The sequence below is a fragment of the Penicillium manginii genome, assembly GCF_028828005.1.
Source record: "Penicillium manginii strain IBT 31320 chromosome Unknown utg000004l:1.0-7231830.0:1.0-7236170.0, whole genome shotgun sequence".
In the NCBI taxonomy this organism is placed as follows: domain Eukaryota; kingdom Fungi; phylum Ascomycota; class Eurotiomycetes; order Eurotiales; family Aspergillaceae; genus Penicillium; species Penicillium manginii.
In genome coordinates this window covers 5,824,769-5,848,435 of record NW_026643105.1, presented here as the reverse complement: position 1 = coordinate 5,848,435, position 23,667 = coordinate 5,824,769, and the positions used below count along the sequence as shown (strand labels likewise).

The 23,667-nt window shown below is 49.7% G+C and overlaps 7 protein-coding genes across 7 annotated transcripts; 3 read left to right on the top strand and 4 right to left on the bottom strand.

Moving 5' to 3' along the window:
* Positions 1–1,348: 1,348 nt before the first annotated feature.
* Positions 1,349–4,936, top strand: ctpA (Cu(2+)-transporting P-type ATPase CCC2; the record flags this gene model as incomplete). The annotated part of the gene is made up of 1 exon (XM_057102530.1): positions 1,349–4,936. The coding sequence occupies one exon, from the start codon at positions 1,349–1,351 to the stop codon at positions 4,934–4,936; it is 3,588 nt and encodes a 1,195-aa protein (XP_056962160.1).
* Positions 4,937–5,504: 568 nt separating this feature from the next.
* On the bottom strand, positions 5,505–7,214 carry N7533_005879 (uncharacterized protein; the record flags this gene model as incomplete). Its single annotated transcript, XM_057102529.1, has 2 exons — positions 5,505–7,034; positions 7,092–7,214. 2 exons carry the CDS (start codon positions 7,212–7,214, stop codon positions 5,505–5,507), a joined length of 1,653 nt encoding a protein of 550 aa, XP_056962159.1.
* Positions 7,215–9,104: 1,890 nt separating this feature from the next.
* On the bottom strand, positions 9,105–10,650 carry N7533_005878 (uncharacterized protein; the record flags this gene model as incomplete). The annotated part of the gene is made up of 3 exons (XM_057102528.1): positions 9,105–9,188; positions 9,257–9,900; positions 10,017–10,650. 3 exons carry the CDS (start codon positions 10,648–10,650, stop codon positions 9,105–9,107), a joined length of 1,362 nt encoding a protein of 453 aa, XP_056962158.1.
* A 46-nt stretch (positions 10,651–10,696) lies between these two features.
* Positions 10,697–11,080, top strand: N7533_005877 (uncharacterized protein; the record flags this gene model as incomplete). The annotated part of the gene is made up of 1 exon (XM_057102527.1): positions 10,697–11,080. One exon carries the CDS (start codon positions 10,697–10,699, stop codon positions 11,078–11,080), a length of 384 nt encoding a protein of 127 aa, XP_056962157.1.
* Positions 11,081–11,864: 784 nt separating this feature from the next.
* N7533_005876 (uncharacterized protein) lies at positions 11,865–14,660 on the bottom strand (the record flags this gene model as incomplete). Its single annotated transcript, XM_057102526.1, has 4 exons — positions 11,865–12,945; positions 13,020–13,782; positions 13,854–14,352; positions 14,547–14,660. 4 exons carry the CDS (start codon positions 14,658–14,660, stop codon positions 11,865–11,867), a joined length of 2,457 nt encoding a protein of 818 aa, XP_056962156.1.
* Positions 14,661–15,992: 1,332 nt separating this feature from the next.
* Positions 15,993–17,927, top strand: N7533_005875 (Zn(II)2Cys6 transcription factor; the record flags this gene model as incomplete). Its single annotated transcript, XM_057102525.1, has 3 exons — positions 15,993–16,466; positions 16,526–16,998; positions 17,075–17,927. The coding sequence occupies 3 exons, from the start codon at positions 15,993–15,995 to the stop codon at positions 17,925–17,927; spliced, it is 1,800 nt and encodes a 599-aa protein (XP_056962155.1).
* Positions 17,928–19,122: 1,195 nt separating this feature from the next.
* Positions 19,123–20,133, bottom strand: N7533_005874 (uncharacterized protein; the record flags this gene model as incomplete). The annotated part of the gene is made up of 1 exon (XM_057102524.1): positions 19,123–20,133. One exon carries the CDS (start codon positions 20,131–20,133, stop codon positions 19,123–19,125), a length of 1,011 nt encoding a protein of 336 aa, XP_056962154.1.
* Positions 20,134–23,667: the final 3,534 nt, after the last annotated feature.

The window sequence follows — 23,667 nt, the reverse complement described above, 5'->3', positions numbered from 1 at the left end:
GTCGAAGTTCAAGTTGGGGTTGGGGTTGAAGCGGAGCGGAGCTTGTTTGCATTGTATGCACCAGGCATCCACTGGCAGTAGTACATAGTATCAACAATTATGAATGGATAACAGTATTCTAGAGATCAAGTGAGGAGCTATACAGTAAATATAATAACTTGAAAACGGCTCTGAATGGATACATACCCATATATCCATATACTATGTATATATACTATGTACATGTACACATAGTATAATGTGGTATGTAAGCCACCTTACCAGATTAGACAATGGATCTGTTCGGTTTATTCTGACTGTTTAATTGGTTGGTGAGTCGGATCTTATCACCTTTGCCAAGTGATCTGAGAGTATGTACGATCTATAGACATGACCTCCCACTCAAGCCTTACTCTCGGAATCAAAGCTTAACAGTTGCCTTTGTGGCGCAGTGGTAACGCGTTCCACTCGTATATTCTTCTTCTGAAGTGTCAATCGGCTATGGAAAGATCGCCGGTTCGATTCCGGCCAAAGGCCTTTTTTTGTTTTTTCAATTCTAGATATTTTATCAATCTAGAGAATATGCTTAATCTTTTTGATCAATCTTTTTTGTATTTACCGCACCTTCCAGAACACTATGGTGTCACAGCAATAGATCATGGATGATACTAGTGCCAGTTAGAATCTTCTAATAGGAAGGTTGTACATAGGTATTCATCGATCCATAAGCCAGGGCCTCCTAGCTATCTTTTTGAAACACTCAAGGGTGGGTTGACAGTATTTGACAGCCCTTGACAGCCTCTGACACGCCATCACTGTTTCATGCCCCATCACAGTAGACCCTTCAATTCCGGTCTTGATATATCTGAAGAATCCAAGCTACTGGGCAGCCACAATTGGGAATTGGCCCGGCTAGTACGGAGTACGGAGTACATACTTTGTAGTACTAGTTCTTGCATAGATTGGCTTGAAGGGCGGAGTGGGCAACGCATTCCTTCACGCGGCAGAGACGATCCCGATCCACCCCATGCGTAATCTCCCTCTTTCCATTTCTCTATTTCTCTTTCTCTCCTCCCTTGAATTAGGTATCTTGGTCCTCCATTTTCCCCTCCCCTTCCAGATACGTGGCCTTTGTTTTGCTTTGCTTTGTTCAGCCGCTATTGTCTTGTCCATCTCCATGCGGGAATGATCTGATCGGACTTGGTCGATCCGAGGGCATCCGTCACTTTATCCTTTATCACGCTATCCTCTCATCACATCGCCTCGAGTGCCTGTCTAGCGTGCATGCGCGCTCTTAAAGACTATCGCCCTCATGCAATAATCGGTCGCCTCGCTACTTTCTCCTCTCCTCCTCCTTTCACCCCTCCTCATGTCCGCCAAACCAAGTGGTGCGGCTGATGCGATAGCCGCCCAGCGAATCCCCGCCATGGCTACAACCACCGTCAAGATTGATGGAATGACCTGCGGAGCTTGTACCTCCGCCGTCGAAAGCGCATTCAGGGGTATCGACGGTGCTGGCGATGTCTCTGTCAGCCTCATCATGGGTCGCGCCGCCATTCAACACGATCCTTCCATACTAGCCCCAGCCAAGGTGGCGGAGATGATTGAAGACTGTGGCTTTGACGCTGCGATTTTGTCAACGGAAGAACGGATTCAGACTACAGACATCGGTTCCTCCGATCTCTCTTCCGCGCGACCCTCCGCGACGACCCTCGCTGTCGAAGGTATGACCTGCGGCGCATGTACATCTGCGGTGGAAAGCGGATTAAAAGACGTCACCGGTGTGACATCTGTGAATGTATCGCTCTTGTCTGAGCGCGCGGTGGTGGAACATAATGTGGGAGAAATTTCTCCAGAACAAATCGCAGAACTCATTGAAGATCGAGGCTTTGGAGCGCGCGTGCTGGAAACAAAACCTTTATCGGCCTCCGGAAGTCATTCTGCCCTCGCCGACACCACTGAAAATAAATCCGGCCACACCGTCACCACCATTGCAGTGGGGGGTATGACCTGCGGCGCATGTACATCCAGTGTTCAGAATGCCTTTGCAAATGTGGATGGTGTCTTCCAGTTCAATATCAGCCTCTTGGCCGAACGTGCTGTCATTGTACATGATCCGTCAATACTGTCGGCCAAAGATCTTGCAACAATTGTGGAGGATTCTGGATTTGACGCATCCATCGTATCATCGGAAGCCCAGGAACCACTCTCAAAGAAAACCCAGCAAATCAATTTGACTTTGCACGGCTTGCGGGATGCTGCTTCCGCTGTAACTTTGGAAGACGATCTTCAAAGTTGCCCCGGGATCAAGTCGGCTTCAATAAATATGGCCAACAATCAGCTACTTGTGTCTTTCGACACATCCGTCATCGGGGTTCGGTCTATATTTGAGATCATCGAGGCGGCTGGATACAATGCCCTGATTACAGATACGGATGACACCAATGCACAGCTTGAGTCTTTGGCGAAAACAAAAGAGATCCAGGAATGGCGACGGGCATTCATGACCTCAATATCTTTTGCGGTCCCCGTCTTCATCATCAACATGATTTTGCCCATGTATCTGCCAGGCCTCGACTTTGGCAACTTCAGAATCATCCCAGGTCTTTACTTGGGAGACATACTCTGCCTCTGTCTGACGATTCCTGTGCAATTCGGTATCGGGCGACGATTCTATGCCACCAGTTATAAATCTCTTAAGCACAGGTCCCCTACCATGGATGTCCTGGTCATTCTAGGAACGTCTGCCGCCTTCTTTTACAGCTGTTTCACCATGATAATGGCTCTCCTCGACGACCAGCACATGCGACCAAGCACTGTTTTTGATACAAGCACTATGTTGATCACATTTATCACTCTGGGGCGCTGGATAGAGAATCGTGCCAAGGGGCAGACATCTGCCGCCCTGTCTCGGTTAATGTCTTTGACGCCCTCTATGACCAGTATATATGAAGACCCTATCGCGGCCGAAAAATTGGCCGCTAGCTGGGCCCCCGAAGGAGCCCCGGATGCTGCCAACTCGAATCTGAATGACGAAGCCTCGGTAAACCAAAAGATAATACCGACCGAGTTGATCCAAGTTGGCGACATTGTCATTCTTCGTCCTGGTGACAAAATCTCGGCCGATGGCGTGATTATTCGAGGCGAGAGCTATGTCGACGAAAGTATGATCACCGGTGAGGCATTGCCTATTCATAAGAAAAAAGGCAGTCATGTCATCGCCGGAACTGTCAATGGCACCAGCTCTGTCGATTTCAAAGTCATCCGGGCCGGGAAAGATACCCAACTCAGCCAAATCGTCAAATTGGTCCAGGACGCGCAAACAAGCCGAGCGCCCATCCAACGCATGGCAGATACTGTGGCAGGTTACTTTGTCCCCACGATCATCGGCCTTGGTTTGATTACCTTCTTTGGCTGGATGTTCCTAAGTCATGTGTTGAATAACCCGCCACAGATATTCCAGTCAAAGGATAGTGGTGGTCGAGTCATGGTCTGCCTGAAGCTTTGCATCTCGGTCATTGTTTTTGCCTGCCCTTGTGCTCTAGGCCTCAGCACGCCTACTGCAGTCATGGTCGGCACTGGCGTGGGTGCCGAGCATGGTATTCTTGTCAAGGGAGGTGCCGTTCTAGAGGCTGCTACCAAGGTCACCCACGTTGTCTTCGACAAGACTGGCACATTAACAACTGGCAAAATGAGTGTGTCTGAAGCCCAGATTGAGCCTCACTGGACTGCCAATGATTGGCGGCGTCGACTCTGGTGGCTCATTGTTGGTCTCGCAGAAATGGGAAGTGAGCACCCTATCGGCCATGCCATCATGTCCGAGGCCAAGACACAATCTGGAAACGGGATAGAGGATGGATTGCCAGGAAGTGTCGGCGACTTTGATGCCTGTGTAGGAAAGGGAATATCCGCCACCGTTGAGCCTACATCAAGTGTGGAGCGCATTCGCTACCAAGTTCTCATTGGGAACGCGGAGTTCCTTCGGTCAAAAGACATTCCTGTCCCCGCATCAGCAGACCCAGAATCCTCCGATGCTGCAGAGAGTGCAGCATCTGCTGCGGCACATAAACCCAACATTGTTTCTGGCGTCACCCGGATCCATGTTGCGATTGACAACCGATATGCAGGCACTATCTCTCTCTTGGACAGTCTCAAGAGTACAGCCGTGGCAGCCGTGGCAGCCCTACACCGCATGGGAATCTCGACATCAATGGTTACCGGCGATACGTTGTCTACAGCACTGACAATTGCTTCTGCTGTCGGAATCTCCTCTGCCTCTGTTCATGCATCCGCCTCGCCATCCGATAAACGTGCCATTATATCTTCTCTCCAATCAAACGGAGAGCGTGTTGCAATGGTCGGTGATGGCATAAACGATTCTCCTGCTCTCGCAACCGCATCCGTGGGAATTGCCTTGGCGTCAGGAACCGATGTAGCCGTGGAGGCAGCAGACATTGTCCTCATGCGTCCAGATGATCTTCTCTCTGTCCCAGCCAGTCTCTCTCTTTCGCGAGCGGTCTTCACGCGGATCAAGCTGAACCTGATGTGGGCTTGTTTGTACAACATCATCGGCTTACCATTCGCTATGGGCATCTTCCTACCTTTCACAGGACTCATGCTTCCCCCAATGGCAGCAGGCGCCGCAATGGCTCTGTCCAGTGTCTCGGTAGTTGTCAGCAGCTTACTTCTGAAGCTCTGGCGTCGTCCATCATGGATGGACGCCGAACGTCTCGAAAAGGAGCTGGGCTCCGGCGCCATTCCCATCAATGGCGCACGCCATGGCCGTAAGTCCAGCTGGTGGGTACCGGCGAAAATTCTTTCAACGGACCACCCAGCTTTACTGCGTCGGGTTGGTGACACTGTCTCCGCGCTGTGGTCAATGATTACCGGTAAGCGGACTGTCATCCGTGAGGATGAGGGTTATGTCCCGCTTCAGACCGTGGACTCTCCTGTTTAATCGGGACTTTACATTTGATGATTTACTCTTTGCATGTTTCTTATATGTTGATATCAATGTGATCTCAATCGTGTTTATTGGGCATTCTGGCTTGGGCTTTGAGTTTGGTTGATACAAACAACTTGGAATGGCGTTTGAAAATTATTTGTTTACGTGTTCGATACCTCTGCTGCACAAATCCATTCAACATTTTATTCTGATTTGATTGTAGTCTCCGGGTGAGGCTCGCGACTTAAAACACTAGGTATTCATATCTTTCCTTACTACTTCGCTTTAGATATGACCTACGTACAGGTTTACTGAACATCCAACACGAGCTTTATAAGTATTCTAAACTTTATTAGGTTGCAGTTTGGAGCATGATAAATCATACATATAGAAGTATCTTGAGATCTGCATCATTACTAATAGTAAGAGAATGATGCCTATGATATTGTATAATTCAGGATATGGCTATTAATCAATACTAGTACGCTAACGCTAAAAACTTTATTGAATGTGCAACTTGAACCTTCCACCAACAAACTTTGAACCTTGGAAGTAAAATAAACTCCCAATTACCACCCGACTACTCTAACGCTTTCTCTTTCTCACTCGACTCCCTGGAATCACCAGAATCACCAGAGCCACCGGACTCCACATCATTAGATGGTCGACCCTGAAGACCCTGTTTCGAGCTCAACGCCTGATTCAATGTATAATCCTTGGTGAAAAGGCTCAATAAGAGAGCAAGGCCCCCAATCCCGCACATAACCGCCCAAACGATAACAAGAGCCTTTGCGTATAAGCTTTCAAGTAAATTCCTCTCCGCGCTGCTCTTCGGTAGAGTGTGGATGTATTGCACCAGACTAGAAGCATCCTGCGCATAGGCAAGAGCGGACCTGCCAAGAGAAGGATGATCGCCAAATTCGTGAATAATGCGGTTTTGGAACACGACACCGCCAATCGCAACTCCAACGGCCTGGCCAAATACCCGGAAGAAGGGGGTCATGGAGACGGAGATGGAGAGATATTCCGGGTTCGCGGCGGCTTGAACAGCGAGCATCACGGTGGGATAGAGGGTACCAACGCCAACGCCTGCGACAAGGTTGATGAAGAGCCATTTAGGAATGCTTGTTTCGGAATCAAGTAGGCACAGAAGTCCTATTCCGAGAATCGTGACTGGCCAGCCGAACCAAAGGGCCCAGCGGTATCGACCGACTTTGGCACAGATGAATCCGGTTATCACGGAGATGGGTGCCACTGTAAAACATTCTGGGAACATTGCAATACCTGCTATCACGGGCTTATAGCCTAGTGAGCCTTCGTAGTATAGTGGCAGGTAGTAGACGACAGCCCAAAGTATCACACCATGGAGGAAGCAGCCGGCGTAGCTTACTGACATGGTCACATTGTTGAAAATAACAAGTGGAATGAGCGGTTGTGTCGCGATGAATCGCTCGTACATGCAGAATCCGATCAGTCCTGCAACTCCCAGAATGAGAGGGACAAGAGTATGCCACGAATCCCATGCATACATGGTCCCTCCCCAAGTGATGGGGATAAGGAAAGACGTCAGTGAAGCGACGAACAAGAATGAACCGATATAGTCAATCCTTTTAAGACTCTCTCGCAGGGGAGGTATCTGCGTGGTGTTGAGCTTCAGAAATATCGGAATCAAGATCAATCCGAGGCCACAGAAGGGGAGATTAATCCAAAAGATCCATCTCCAAGAGGCAGATGACTCCGTGAAACCACCACCAATCAGTGGTCCAACAACAGTACCGAGGGCCCAAGTTCCTGAGCGAATGCTGAACCATTTCCCTCTCTCACGTAGAGGAATCAGATCGGCGATGAGAATCTCGGTGAGAACCATGATCCCTCCTCCGCCAATGCCTTGGAATGAACGGCCAACGAGAAGCAAAGCAAAGCCCTTGGCAACAGCAGCCAGGATGGAACCCAGAGTAAACGATACCACAGCTGTTATGAGGATAGGCTTGCGTCCGAAGATGTCTGATGCGAGGGAAAAGACGGGTTGAAAAACGCAAGAGGCTACAAGGAATGATGTTCCAGCCCAGAAGGCCTCTGTAGCCGTGCCCCCAAGGTCTTCGGAAATGGTCTATGAAGAAGATTTCGAATTAGATAATGATATCAGATGTACTTTCAGACAGCTTACCGGAAGAGCAACCGATATCGAGGTAGCATCGAGGGCAGCAACGAAGTTCAGCAAGCCAACAACTGCGAAAATGCACTTGAGTTGCCAGCTTGGGTGCCACTCGGGCGATTGATATTTTTCCATAGTATAAGACATAGTTTTTCTTCTCTTTTTTTTAGTTCGCAGTTCAACCTCTTCAACTTCAAGTTGGAGAAAGAAAAAGGAAGGCATGGACAAAACCGAACTTGTAACGACAAACAGCACATTTATAAATTTGCTAAACATGATACCATCCAAAAAATGAGGCATCCTAACCGCGCCTATGATGAATTTACGCCAGCAACTATGCTGGTATTAGCTGAATAGTATTCAAGACCGCTCAAATGTGGACAATCTTGCATCTATGTACGATGGTCAACCACCTATCACGACTCTTGAAAATGTAGATCCCAACTATATGACCTCAAGCAATGTTCTGTGCTACGATTCTGGAACCGGATTTTCTTTGTGTTTCCCACCTTGTTTACCAAAACACACTTCCAGGGCTACTACAGCTCGGAGTAAGGGCATGTTTCATTGGTCGGGTCCGATAGACGATGAAGCCACACACACTGAGTTGGCTTAAGAGGCTCTCGGCATCGCCGATCTGGTTAAAATAAGACACCGGGGTCAATTGTCGGCTCCGGAGCCTCAAATTCCAGGCAATCAATGATGAAAATTACAACAAAGAAGGTCTTATTGGTCCAAGGAGCCATGCGATTGATCTGTTCGGGGGAGGCCGATTCTTGTACCAGAGTATGAAAACGGATCTACTTCCCACTGGATCGATGTACGTTTTTGCTCCACAAGATCTAGCACATCTCACTGCACAATGATGCTATTTACCGACGTCTGGAGTAATCTTGTGGTTCGATGATTCCAAATTCAAGTTGGTCGTTCTCGTTCTCCAGCGACCAATAAACAGATGTCGTGGGCCGATGGCGCAAGGGCCAAAGAACGAACAGTGTGGCGCGACGGACCGAGAGCCTCGACCACCAGGAAATTCAAAGCGAGCATCGACTTTTCCAGCTGCGCCCATCAGATCTCGGCTATCGGCTTGCTAACCCTGACTCGGATTTTGTTCTTCGTTGTCAAGCTTCCTTCTTCAAGCCACCGGGGGTTGGCCGTAGCTGAGGTGGCCTACCAGACTTTGGGCTCTTGGGCTCGCGTACGCATGTCGGCGCATTGTCAACCGTTGAGGAATGAGCGAGCAGAATACAAGCGACGCCCAAGACTAGAAATCCCCCGCCACGTGTGATGGCTTCAAGGTTAATCTAACCTGATCTGGCCTCGAGATGGGACATTGTGTGGACGGATAAGGACATATTGGCCTCAGCGGTGGTCTAGCGCCTCATATGTACATCCTCACAGCCTAAAAGCTGGCCGTGGCTGCCTGATAAGTGTTAGGCTCTAGCTGAGCTACGCGTTCTACTCGGAGAGATAATTTTTATCTATTCAATCAATTCACTGGGTCAAACCAGCCTAGACTCCCTCGGAGCTAGCACGGCAATAATACCTAGGACACTCATCGGCAGAATCACGCAGACAACGGACAAAAAAAAGGTTCAGATAACTGCCAGTGTGAACCAGTTGCGCAAAAAGTGTAAAAAGCCGACCATTACAGCGGTGGAAACATCAGGAAGCAACGCGTAGAGAACAGCAGGCGGGGAGAAGACAGACCTGATAAGAGAACATTGTTAAATCGTATTCCTGTTCGAATACTTATTTTCCCACCCCAATAGAAGGGGGAAAAAAAGAAAAAAGGAAAGCAAAAGCAAAAGCAAAACGCCGTCCGATTGATGAAGCCGGGTATATCCAGCACCGTGATGCAACATGTACTGAGAAGAGCAAAAGAAAAAAAAAGGTCGATCAAACAGAGAGTAAGGGGATCTTGAGCTCGTCGGGACATCAGGTCGCCCTCGCCCACGCCCTCGCCGATATGAGAAAGTAGACATGACATGAAAATAAACCTGCTTTTTGGATCCAAGGACGTCTTCATCTTGCACCGATTCCGAACATGCCCACGCCATAGCTCCCGCCTCTTTCGGAAAGAGGGGTGGAGACCTTGGAAACATGATCCTGTTGTTCCTTCAATTAGTAAAGGCTCTGAGGACAACAGGCCAAAGTTCAGTCGAAAAGCCTCATACCTTCTTTCGTTTCTTCTTTCCGGTTCCCTCGCCATTCGAGTAGAATCCGGTATCATCATCGTCATCCGCGTAGCCTTCGCCGTAGCCGACGAAGCTGTTGTCATCATAATGTCTCTTCCGACCGCGACTGGCCCGGGGCCGCTCGGATTCCTGCGTTCCCGATGCGGGCGAGTGTGCTGGAAGGGCAGAGCGGCTGCCTGGGGTGGGCGCGGCCATCTTTTTACCAGTGTCGCCAGAGCCCTGATTTTTGGCAGGCTTTTCATGTCCCAGTATGTCCTCCCAGAAATCATTGTTTGGTACCATTCCTGGCTCCAGCTGCATTGCCCGGGATTGAATACCCTGCAGAGCGTTATCAATATCCGAGACCTTGATCTGCTTTCCGAAGACCTGCTGGTTTTGCCACTCCTCATCCGGCCACGTGGTGAGCCATGCAAGAGTGCCAGGTGCTGCTTGGACCTCATGCTTGACCGGCTTGTTTCGTCCGGCCAGTCCTAGTCCTTTCAACTTTCCCTCATAGGATTTTCGTAACCGATTAATTTTCTCGCCCGTGTTCGGGTCTATGCGTGCTACTGATTGCGCAATCGAGGTGAGCCCATAGAGGGAGATGAGATCCAAGGATGGATCGGGTCCAGTCACAGTAGGCACTGTTAAGCAAGTAGAAAGATAGCGTTAATAAGTTTGATTTCAAGAATGTGCAAAGGGCAGAGCAATCACGCAACTGCACCTGTGGCAGTCATAACCAAACTCGGGGAAATCTTACAGCTCTTGCAGAGATGGAAAGCCGAAGTGAAATCGTTCTGAAGGGAATCTAAGCCGAGGTTCTGGGCCTCGCTCCGTACCACAGATTCGTTATCCACGTCCATGGCGTCTCCGTCGGGTTGTTCCTTGGCAAAGTCCCGCACACTGGCGCCTGTGCCTGTCATTGAAGGTTGCCGTTGGTGGTCTGTTCGCCTGTACTCTGTTTTTTGTTGATCTGAAGTTTCCGCGGTCCGTGCGGAGTCCTGCGCTATGGAGTTGAAGGATTTGTGATCTGCGTCCTCCCCAGATGTCGCATTCATATGCTGTCCACTCACACTGCTGGCAGGGGTGGGGAATGAGTTTGTCGTGCTCATAGTCGGTTGCTGAGAAACCTGGGTTGACATCGGTGCGGATGAAGGAGGAGATGAGGTGTTTGGAGGTTGAGAATTCGCCTGATTCGGTGATGTATGGGAGGATGTAAAGTTGGAGACATGGTTTGAATCGCTGACCGACATCAACGGAGGTGATATCGGGGTTTGGGGGATGTGATCCGAAGAGATGGGAAGCTGGCGGTTCTCTTTGAGAAGCCCGGCAGCGGGTGAAGAGGGCGAAGGAGGTCCGGCTCGGAAGGTTGTTGAGAGATCGCGCTCAGACATGAAGATCCCGGTGAATGATCAATCCACAGGCGCCTTCTAAGCTGAGATGGACTCCGATCCACCGACGTTAGGCCTGTATCGCAGGCTTCGACACGAGCGCTGGCGCTGGCACTGGTACTGGTACTGGTACTGGGGAGGGGGCTGCCGGTCGACTGATGGTCGCTCGGGCGACGGGCGAGCAGGTCGTTCGACGGCCGGGTCAGGTCATATGCATTCCAAACAACCGAATAAACTCCGCGCGAGGGTAATCGAGTGGTTGGTAGATGGGATGGCAGTCGGAGGAGGGGGGTTGGTCAAGATGCAGGTCGAAGGCGGCGCTGAGATGGAGGCAAACGGCCCGGCGACAGGTAACGTGACCGTCCTCGGGCCTTGGCCTCAAAGGGCGGCTTTGCTTCCGGCAATGCCCTTTGGACCACTAAAGCCTTTGTAGATCTAATTGGAGTTTAATGATGCTTATTTCATGTCTGATAGGTCTTAAACTCCCTAAAAAGAATATACAAAACAATTTGTGAGACGATTCCGGTTCTCTTTGGCCAAGAGTACCCACTGCCTGCATGTCTTTCGAGTCACCTTTGATGTCTTCTATGTCTACTTTCTTTTACTGGCTAGGTATTGAACAGTTTACTTTCACCCGGTTAAAAAATCCACGGAGATGCTGCATATCAATGTATATGATTATTTGAGCTTCACTAGGCTGAGCGCTGTCTAATCGCAGAACTATCAGTCTTCCAATGAATGATTGGCGATCGGGATCCCGATCCCGATGCCCGCCAACGCTTGGATGTAAAAGTTTCACACAACACAGTACTAGAGGCAGAATACACAACATTACTGAATGACAAATGTAACCTTCATGAAGGATGAATTTTTCCTATTAAAGTATTATTTGACCAGCTTTGACAACCTGTATAACGGCAAAGAGGAGAATCACGCAGACCCGCAGCTTGTTAGACTATCATTCAAATATTATCTGGTATTCTAGGTATTGATTCCAAGGCTGAGAACAGACCAAATTGGCCATGAGTTCAAACATGGGCATTGATAAAAATAGGTATATGTCAAAGAGACTTGCCAATCAAAAAAAAAAAAGAAAAAATCAAGTGGAGTTCAAAACAAAGCCAACACAGAACCGTATCGCCGATGCTCCAATTATTCACAAATCCCCCCTTAAAATGGAAAGATAATCAGAGAACCCTGGCGTTATTTCACAGATTTCATGACTGGTAAAATGCGTTTGACTCGCGAACCAACTGGGCAGAGACGTCTGGAATATCGTGCTCCAATGACGCCATCAATTCGATCTGCTCCTGTTGACTTAAAGTGCGCTCCCGCCATGTTGGTATTGGAAAGGGCTCATTGAAATACTGAGAGTATTGGTCTCCAATGGAGGTTGTCCATTGCATGGGATCGACGGTGGCGTCCACGTAAGCTAGGTGACCAGCGGTCGTAGAAGCGAGAGAGAAGTGAGGATCCCAGCCTTGTAGCCCAGGAACCACCGAAGGAATCGTGTTATAAGGGGTGTTGGGATCGATGGATACATCTGGATAATGAGTGGTTGGTGCGCAATAGGCTTGAGTTGTGAGATGCTCAGCCTCTCCTGGGTCATGGGAAATTGACTGCATTCGAAAAGACGAGGCTGTGGCAGGGACCGGCGGAGTCTTAAATGAGTCGGTGGTGAATGTTGGAGGTGTCGGCTGCTGGAATGGTATTGAAGGATCGGCAGAATGGCCTCTTGACAAAGTACCGGTTGATGAAGTGTCGCCAATAGAAGGGTTGTTATGACGATAAGTCGAATGAGAGTAAAATGATGCTGTCGTAGTACTGGATGGGCTGGACATGGCTGGGGGTGTCATGACGCCCTGGGAAGATGTGGGAGTTGGGTGATTAGAAGGAGAATGCACGACGAACGACTCCTCTGTGCCGTATGCTTTCAAGCAGGCGGCGACAAGCCGTTTGTAGAGGAGCAAAGCGGACTGAACACCTGGCCACCGTTCAGCAGCAAATACAATGACTTCCAGAGCCATATCAAGATACCCCTGTACTTCATCTTCGGGGTGTTCCTTTCGAATTTCAGGGTATGAAAGCGCCCAGAGGACGGTATTGAGGACCATGAAAAGTGATTGGGTGAATATCCAAGTAAGATCAACCGAGCCAGTAAGCATCTGCTCTCGGTGCATAGCAATATTGAAGGTGGCAGCTTCGTAGCAGATCTTTGCTGCATTCACGGAAGGCTCTGGGATTTGAGGGGATGGTCTGTACATGAGAATCACAATTGTGTTCTGCCGTCCTTGAAACCTGGAGAAAGTAGAGAAACACCGATTAGCTAGGCAAATCCCAAGGATATAATATATCAAAAGGGCAAGTGATACCATTTGATATTCAAACCACTCCCATCGTCATGTTTGGGACAAGTTGCCATCCAGTGGTCGAGCTTGGCATTCATCTGGGAAAACCAGGGATCTTGGTCATCGACAGGAGTATCTCGCCGGTTGAGGTAGAGTTCTCGTCGTCCTTCCAACTGAAGCAGTCGCATTTTGAAGAAATGAACGGCAAGACATTTTGGGATGATTGGCTTTGCCCCCGGGATGATTCCTTCGCTCGTAATGTATCTATCGTCCACCAATTCGAAGAATTTCACGTCGAGGTTGTCGTGAGTAACGCTATAGCAACTGGAACGACCAAGACTATGAGAAAGCCCAAATTCCATGGAGGTGACGATCCAGAATAATCTCCGCCGCATGTCAATCTCCAGAGGGTTAAAACTTTGACCAGAAGAAGATTTGGTAATTGTAGCTTCTTCCGTCAACCCTAGCTCTTGGCATAGTTTCACGGCTGTTCCAACGACCCAGTATGCAGCTGTGCGCGTTGGAGTGAGCATGGAGTATTGAGCAATAAGCACTAAACATTGTAAGGCTCTCAAATCCATTTGCTTGAGAGTGGGTTCCAGGTACGGAAGAGCTGCCAGGTAGTAGCTGTCTGCCAGACCAGCATAGTCAGTGCTTAGTTTTTGCATGCTGATTGCAATCACCATTCGAAGTTGAAAGTTATGGCACGGGTCATTCGAGCCACCAAAGACCTCTTCAACTTCTTGCCGAAAGCTCGGTTCATGTAGAGTCGGGAGAAGTGCTTGTGCTAGTAAACGTTAGTTATAATCGCAAACGATAGCATTGTACCAAATATTTGGCCTTGCAGCCTTGCAGTACCTTTTGCCACAAAGAGGTCGATCAATTTATATGTCAAGTTTTGCGGGGGCAGATTGGCTTGTGGTATTGAACTGATCATTGGATAGACTTTGGATGTCGGCTTCGAGTCTTCCTGCGCGAAGGCGGCCTTAATTTCGTGGGCAGTCAGTTCTGGGACCACGTCTTTGATGCTTTTTGAGTCGGTGTTCTGCTTGGCCATCTCCATGACTAGTCGTGTGATTGCAATGCCACTTGAGGCCCCCAAGTATCGTGGCTCGTCATTGTCTTTGAAGCGGATGCGACCAGCGCCCCGCACCATCAACTCGGCGTCGGCGGCATGTTGGATGTCCTTTTCGGCCCGGGCGAGCTCCTTCTCCAGGGCTCGAGCTTTCTCTCTCAGCGAGACGATATAGGTTCGTGGGATAGTGGTGTCTCTCGTTGAGTCATAGTAGACACATTTGGCGTTGCTTCGTTCACAAGGGGCGCATCGTGGGATGCCAGGATCACATCGGGATTTTCGCTATGGAGGACAAAGCATTGTTAGCAATGATTTGTGGGAAAGGGATCGGTCATGATCTGATCTGATCTGATTTGATTTGATCAGGACCAGGATCTGGAGCTCGATCTCGATCTCGATCGCGAGTATGTGGACCGTGGGGGAGGGTTGAGTTTATTTTGACGGGAAGTTCTTGGAAGGTAGCACCGACAACGTACCTGTCGACACCTGGTGCAGGCCGTCAAAGTGTGCGCGATGCGACCGTCGGGCGGTTCAAACGAGGGAGACTCCGGCGACAGCCCGGCTGTAGCAGAATGCGCGCTCTGGGTCATGGCGTGTCGATGACCTTTTTGAGCCCAGGGCCCGCAGCGAGAATAAAAGAGAGAAAGCAGGTCACATGCGATACAGAGGGAGTAGTAGAATGAGACCGTTCACGGCACGTTTAATCGATCCACCAGTCGCTCTTGGCACAGCCGACATGGTCCGTCGGGGAGAAGAGGGGTGTGTGTGGGGTCCGAGTGGGAAAGAGGCAGAGTGAGAGCGCCTCAAAAGTTGGGTAATCCAACGGTCGGAAACGTCTCAAAGGGGAGTTTATTTAACAACACATGATGGGAGACTAGGGCAGAGCAAGGCAGAGGCGGAGGGTGGCCCTCGGTCCAGATCTAGATCGACGGGGACTGGAGTTTGGAAGCGACGGAAGGGTGGGGAGTGGGGAGCGAGGGGGGGGAAAGATAGGTGGACGGTGATATGATGTGATGCGATTTGTAGCCTGGAGGCTCCAGGTGGGTTGTAAATGGATGGTGGCAGCTGAAATGGTGGAACCATTCAAGCTGGAATTGAAATTGAGAGGGATTGGGAGAGAATTAGGAGAGAATTGGAGGGGGGGAGAGAAGAGAGAAGAAGGAGGAAGAGGGAGATGATAGCTATGACAGGTGGAAGTGGTGTACAGATGGAAGGAGCAGTGCCAGTGCAATAACAGTCACATTCCATCGCACCTTCCGTTGTTGCGTGTCTCAGGAAACGTGACTCGGCCAGGACTCTGTCCTCCGTCCTCTATCTTTCGTACTCCGTCTCTACTTCCAGTTTCCTCTACTTTCTTTGTTTCTCTCTTTCAAAAGAAGTGGATCCCAAAACATCCTTGCCACAAGTTCAGGCCTCTTTTTTTCCTTTTCCATTTCCATTTTCATTTTCATTCCCATTTACCCTCCTCCGGTTAAGGCTGTCCTACTTAATATCGGCCTGCACCAATCCTCGCTTACCGCTTTGCGACTTATGCAGGTCCTAAGAGGGGCTAAACAACAAGCGCAACGGTCCCCCAGAGACAATTAAACAATAATCATAAGATTATACACAAAAAGTATAACTGACTCGCTTCTCATCATGTGAGTCTCCAACGGCGATCGGGTGGGGTTTTGCGCAAAAAGGTTCCCCCCCCAGCCTGAGGTGGCCCAAGAGCGTGTGGCCCAAACAGCCAAGTCACGACTCGCGGACCATCCAGAGAACGAGAACGAGAACTGAGAATCTGCCCTGCCCGCTAACACTAATTATTCCCGTAGTGGCTCTCCGTATCCACATCTCACCACATCCCCCAGTCCAGTCCCATCCTGGAATCATCGACGCATCTACTCCACGTTCTGCCAAATACGAGAGCATGAACAGCCAGGATGCCGACAGCCACCACCTTCCTGGATAACCCGTTGCTCAAGGTCAGCCGCCCTGTTGCCGCTTGCTCTCGATGTCGAACCGCCAAAATTAAGTGCGATGGCAAGCTCCCCGCCTGTTCGGCTTGTGATAAGGTCGGCAAGGCGAGCACCTGCTCCGGCGCCAGCGACGAATTTGCCAAAGGTAAGGAGCGCAGCTATGTTGCTTCTCTGGAGGGTTACTGTGAGAAGCTTGAGAAGAAGATTTCTCAGTTGCGAGATCGTCAAAGCTCCCTCTCTGTTGAAGGAAATGGCGTCGCCCGAGAAATGTCCATCACCTCAACCTCCTCCGCCGGCCCCTTAAGCACCGCCCACCGCCGTGAGGTCTCGGACATCGATGATCTCGTCGGCGATTTTGGCTTCTTATCCGTCAATGCCACATCACGCGACTTCCATGGCATCACTTCCAAAACCACTTTCGCCAACTTGCTTCTATCTGTCGCAACAGTGGGGGATCCCCCACCGCACTCCCCCGCTCATTGCCCGCACGCCACGAGGCAACACCCCTATTGCAGTATTATTTTGACAACGTTTTTGTCCAGCTGCCATTCTTTGTAGAAACGAGCTTCTGGACATCGGTGGATGCCGTTTATCAATCTGACGGCCGCTTCGCGAAACCGTTCGACCACTGGATGCTGCGAATGGTTCTTGCAATTGCCTCGGCTGCAGTTTCTTATCAAAGCAATGACAAAAGTCATCAAAAAGCTTTGTCTCTGGTCTCCGATGCATTGACTTATGCTGAGGAGGTTCTTCGACCAGGATCAATCACCTGTATCCAAGCTATCATCCTTCTCGCTCAGTATGCCCTAGTCGATCCGGCGCACTTCCGCAGCTGGCACTTGGTCGGAATGGCGATCCGAGTCGCTGTAGACTTAGGCCTCCATCAAGACCCTCCGGCGGAGGTATATTCGAACGCGGACCGACTCGAGATCCGCCGGCGAGTATTTCATTGTCTCTATTGCCTCGACAGGTACGCCCCCCTTGCCCTTCTCCCGAGTCCCCCATTAGTTCTAATATCGAACGTGATTGCTAAAAATTCTATCTAGAGGAATGAGTACTGCGACTCAAAGAACATTTTCCTTTTCTGACGCTTCCGTCGATGTTGCCATGCCCTCTCCCAGTACAAATGGGTCGTCGCCCGCCGAACAAAGCCACATATTCCTGCGGAGCACAGCACCGGCCCTTCATATCGTGAAGATACGACAAATATTGTCTGCTGGTTATCAGGATATGTACTATGCGTCACGCGAACAGTCCACGCAACCACTCGTTCAGACATGGAATCTCTGCTACAAAACTCGGCAATGGTTCCATGAATGCCCTAAGAACGCCCCGAACCACTTCTCCCTTGTATACCGACTTGAACTGTTATACACCATCATAATTCTTGTTTCACCCTCTCATCGATACCCTGTACTTTGCGACTATAGCAAAGCAATCCTCTTCGACCGGTGCATGGACTTCATCAGCCAGATTCACCAAGTGCTGGAGAATCCGAGCGTCCTGCCTTTCCTCACATTCCTAGATATCCAGCGCGTCCATCAGGTGGGACTACGATTTGTCCAAGTGTTGTCTGGGGACTTCGATCTACTCCTGAGTCCCATAGTTCCTTGTCCCCCTCCGGTCCCAGAAGGAACTCCCGATCCACCGATGCTCGGCGAAGAAGACCGCATCAATTGCGGTCCTCGGGCAACTCGCTGCCTCGCATATGTCCGAGATATCCTTCAATTCTGTGCACGGAAATGGGACCTTCAATTCCTCCTCGATAATTTCGAGCAGGAGTCTGCTCATCTCAACACGATGCTGTCGGACAATTATGCCACAAATTACGGCGTTTTCACGCAAGCGCCGGCGTCTAGACTGCCGCTGGCCGGCACTGGATATTCTACATACCACTAGGGGTAACCTTTGCATGTCAGAAGATATACACGATTATCTATCTTATTTGCTTTGCTTGTACCTACCTATGCCCGAACGAAGCCTCTGTAATATTTTTGACTGCCATATTTCACTCCTAGTTGGGTCTGTATCACCTTATACCTGTACCAAAGTTTAGTTACAGTGTTTTATTTTCCATCACGCACCCATCTACCCCTTTGATGTCACGAAAATATCACCGGCGAATCGCTATAATTCCAACACATCATCTTAAGCTCTTAAGTCTTGATATTCTTCGAAGGAAGACCATTGAGGGCAACTAGAGTCCTTAATTAGCATTGGCAAAACAGCTCAGCTGAACTGTTATGTCAGAGGAATCTCAAGTTTTGATACTACTAGTAGTCCCTAGGTAGTATGAGGCCTAGAGGAAAAGTGTATACGCACCAGGGCATAGTTCTGTTACCTACCAGTATCCTAAACAGTACATATTGCTAGTAATACTTGTCAACTTGAATACCGTCTGTGTTCGCCCCAGTTTGGGGGTAGTCTCTCCTCCCCACAGCATTTGAGGTTCCCAGAGCGAATGATGGAGTCACGTATTCTACTTGTAGTACCCAATTAAAGAACAAGGCAAGACCATATTTGCAAAGCAAGCGATTTGCTCGCAGTGATAACCACTTGATGAAGTCAGCCGAACAGCAGCATGGCTTCTAAAATGGGCTTTCGTACGAGCCCTTGTTGCAAAATTAGTTTGGAAAAGCATTCATAAGAGCCTGAATGGCGGTCACATACTAATTGCAGGTCGAAATACGCTATTCAGTACTACAACTGTCAGTTCGATACACCGCACTGAAGAAGGAAATGAGATAGAAATATCATACAAGCCAGGATGGCTCTTCAAACTTGAATTCGAATAAAATTACATTTTCGATCATTGCACTCTATAAAAGGGTATCCTAGCAGAATAAAAGTAGAGTGTAATCTCTTAACATTAGATTAATGTCATTGACGGACAGAAAATAAAAAAAGTAGTAAATGTGGGAAGACGGGACAAAAGGCGCCCCATGTTGTCTTCAGAAGTTCGTACAAGAAACCACCCTTTCAAGTGTCCAAAAATATGCACAAGATAATTGCGGGGTATTCGCAACGGCTCCCAAAACGCTATTCCATTGCGGCGTAAAAAAGGCCTAATTCAGACGAAGGAAGTTGTCTGGATTTACAGGTTGCTGCCAACGGTGCTGACGATGCTGCCGACGGGGACACCGACGGAGGGCAGGCCAAGACCGGTGACGAGAGCAGCGACCTCAGGGGAGAGCTTGATGAGGAGAGCAGAGCCATCCTTCTGGGTAACGGTGAGGAGGTCCTCAGTGGGGCCGGAGATATCCTTGACGAGGTCACCGACGGAGGAGGCAGTCTTAACGATCTTGCCAGCGGGGACACCGACGGTGGGGAGACCGAGACCAGTGAGGAGAGCAGTGACGGGAGCGGAGAGCTCAACAAGGAGCTGCTTGGCGTTGCCACCGGTGACAGTCAGGATGCTCTTGACCTGGGGAGCGAGGTCACCAACGATCTTGCCAGTGGGGAGATCACGCTTGACGTTCTTGCCGAGGACAGCGACGACAGTGCCGACGGGGACACCGACGGTGGGGAGACCAAGACCAGAGACGAGGCCAGCGACCTCAGGGGACAGACCAATGAGCAGAGCACCGACATCAGCACCGAGAACGGTGACGAGACCGTCAACCTGGGGACCAAGGCCAGTGACAAGGTCACCAAGACCGGAGGCGGAGGCAACAATGCCACCAAGGGGAACACCGAGGCCAGGGAGACCCAGGCCGGAGACGAGAGTGGTGACCTCAGGGCTCAGCTGGATGAGCAGGGTCTGCAGGTTAGGACCGGTGACGGTCAGGACGTTGTTGAGCTCGGGGCCAAGGTCCTGGACGAGGTGACCAGACTCACCAACGGACTGGTCGGCGTTGGAGGGAGTGGGCAGGTTCAGGATCTTGGTAAGGTCACCGAGCTTGGAGACAACGGGGAGCTTGTTGAGGCTCAGCTCCTTGGTGATGTCACCGAGCTTGAGGTTCTTGGTGATTCCGTCAAGACCAGCAAGCTTGGTGAGGTCAGTCAGACCAGAGAGACCGGAGGTCAGGTCAGAGAGACCGGCGGGGGTAGGGGCGGCGATGGCAGCGGAGGCCAGGGCCAAGAGGGTGACGAAAGAGGCCTTCATAGTTGCGAGTAAAAAAGAAGTCTTAAAGAGTGACTGGAGTCGGATTGACTGAATGAATGACTGTGAGGGATGAGGAAAGAAAAGAGAAACTCAATGCGGCACAATGACTCTTATACGATCAGGTTTTCGCCTCAGGATCTTCCGTCGCTGGACATGCTCTAAGCAAATCTCAATTTTCGAAGCAGCGGGTCTCTTGCAATCAGCCCAGATGACCCGGAAAGGCCGCAGTGGGAACCTTGTTCGCCCATGTCCATAGACTACGGAGTACTCCATCCTCTGTGGAGGTGATTATTGACAAATGGACCATGGTGGACCAGTCTCCAGCGTGTCAAACCTAATCCAGAAAATCGGGACTCCAAGAAACCCTGATCAGAAGGCCCCCTGTGGATATTCCGTCAGGGTCTGGAAGACATGGGAAATGAAGCTGGGTCCATTGTTGCCTCGCCGGATTGATGTCCCTGTATGATATGAACATGGTGCTCGTGCCGATGTCATGTATGGACATATCAGGTTTCGAAGCAAAAGCACATATCACAACGTCGACAGTGCAGCAACTCATGTACATCATAGTTTGTTGCACGGACGGATTTGAGATATACTGGAACGTTCCAAGCGCCGGCAACCCCTACAATCAAAATGCATCGACTAGTGAATGCGTTGAGTGTATCTCTCCTTGTCTGCGTTTGGAATATCGAACCGGAGATCATCGGAATTCCGCCAGTCGATAAGAGCGAATACACATCTTCGAAATGACTAGATTGGGATCAGCATGTGTAGCTTGAGGGGCGATGGAGCCAAAGGTTCATCATTATACGGGATCGCGTGTTGTGGCTGGCTAAGTATGAGCTTATATGGGCCCGCTGGGACCGAATACCTCCGGGGACCCATCAATAATGCCGTCGATCAAGAGCTTGGGTGTCTAGGACGGGAACTCCGCTCATCCGGCACCATGGAAAGTAAACAACACAAATTTGAGACAGTGATTTGGGCGATCACCGCTAGTATGATGTCTTTGACGGATTTGACGTGTCTCAGCATACAGCACACCCCAACCTATTGTCTTCGGGGGTTGGTGCATCAAGTTGATATGTATACCTCTTGTTGTCGAGTGTTTCGGAAGAAGAGAAAAGAGTAGGCCGGGGCGGGTCGGGGATCGTCTCTGCATCGCCCGCCTGAGAAAAGTGCCGAGAGGCGCGAAGTTAGAAAAAAAGGTACGAGAGATGTGGCGTCAAGTAGACCAACCAACGTGTGGTATTCGACAGTGTCGATCGACCCACTCCTGGGTTAGGCCTACCCGCCAGGGGTCATTCAAAAAAAAATAGTGGAAGAAAACAAATAAAAAATCGTCATAGGTCGAGCAGAAATGATGACATTGGACACACACCACCCTGATTTGTCTGTGAGATTTGGGGGCTGAAGGGCTTGGGCTCCTCCACTTGCTCTCACAACCCCTTTGGTCCCTGTCTCCACTGGAGGCCAGGGGCAACTCCGTACACACACCGACTTCCAATGAACTTAGTTGTACTAGGTAGGCTCCTCCCATAGCCACTGAATAGACCCCGTGAGAAAAAGAGAAGCCAAGCGGACGAAACCGCCACCTCAATTTTAGGGCGCCACCGGCACTTGAGAGAACATCATGATCTCAATAGACGCAAAAGCCTCGTGGGCCACCCTGCTTCATCTCAAGTACTAACTAATACGGCTTGTGATAACAATAAATACCAAATTTCCAATAGTGTCCAAACCCAACGTCTCATGCAAATCACCAGCCCGTTTCTTCTAACGTTCACGTTTTTCGAACCACATGGCCCCCCCTTAGGCTGCATGGAAGATTCGATTTGACCCTGTTTTCCCCAGGCACACACAAATTCCCCCCGGTGGCTCCTCCGGAAATTCCCCGGGTACGCTAGTGTGCTAAGATCGTCCTGTCTGTAGACTAAATAGACCATCCTAATCTCCCTAGGATCCGCTAGACAATACTCCCCCGATAGTCTTCGACAAGCCATCCAAGGATAAGAAAGATTTCCTCGATAGAGTTTGGTGCCATGACCGCCATCAGCTTGCCAATTTAATTTATTCGATCGCTCGATCCCAGCTCTTCCGCTTCCCGGATCTGATCTTAACCTTGGAACCGCTCCACTTCCCTTGCCTTCACCCACGGAATTCCTTTGTTGTCCCTTTGGGTTGAGGTCGACCCTGTCTGTCCACAGTTCGTTCTGGTTCCTGGAAATTCTACCCTTTTTCTTGTTTTGGATGATAACTAATATTCCAAGTTTGCGTACCCATTTACACACAGCATAGTACAAATTTGAAGTTTATGTGTGTATGTGTATGGCTATATTCTAGCTCAAGTGGAGATTGCCACGGATCGGGCAACATGAAAAATTTTTTAAAAAAAAATATACTAGTATCTGTATTGTCCTCACTACGGAGTAAAGCACCGATAGATATCCAGTTGAACCAAATAGTTCGAAATATACTTAGCCCTGTGCGCAAATTCTGGAAAATTCTTGCGCTGAAAACGGAGTGTTAGGATGTTGATCACTGAATTGGGTCAGCACGGCTGAGAAAGTTCATCCCGACCCAGAACGGGAATCACCCCGATATCTCTGAGCTAGCCGTCTCATCCGATGGATCTCGATCTCAATTTGCACCTTGCCTGGCCCGAGGCTTATGGCAACGTCTTTGTTGTCTTTCTATCAAAGACCCATTTCACATGTCACCGCAGGATAAAAAAAAAATTAATGCAACGAGTTGTGTGTATTCGGTCTGTCGGGATCACGCCATGCACCATTCTGCACAGGGTGGATGAGGTTCACGTAGTGGGTAAATGGCTCTAGGATGGTCCAAAGAACTCTATAATGCCAGTGCGGGCTGAATATACTGGCTATGGCTCCGCAGATTGGTAAGGGTCAGATTTTCCGCCAATAGCTCGGCTCAGCTTCAAGTGATGATTTCCTTGCTACGGAGTACTCCGTACATAATTCCCTCTGGCTTCATTAGTGTTTGTACGAACTGTATTTTCATCAAAACCTAATTTGTAAGTACCTATCACCTGGGCATCTGGTATCATTCGTATACATACTCCGTAGACCAAAGGAGAACCCTTATTAAGGCGACCATCCCCATTCTAGCTTTTGAGCCTGTTTCTCGTCCACCTGCCGCAATATATGTACTACAGCTCTGGTCCAAGCCCAAATTGGAGCTAGAGGATGAGCCATTTCCGGGACGGCACAGACTGCTACGTAGTATGCTCACTACTAGTAGCACTCCAGAGCTCATCTCAGGCTGGGTTACTCCGTACCCCCACTGGCATTCGTGTTCTTGGCCCCAGTAGGCCCAGACTTAGCTACTCCCAGCTCGTATTGGCTGACAGGGTCTAAGCTAATTTCCTTTATGCGAGATTGATGAGTGGCCGGCTACTGAGGGCTACTGAGCGAATGAGTCGCCGTGTCGGCGATATTGCATTATAAAAATCCGGCCATCCAAAGTGGGAGAAGAACCGGATGAGCCAGGCCAAACTCACTTAGTGTC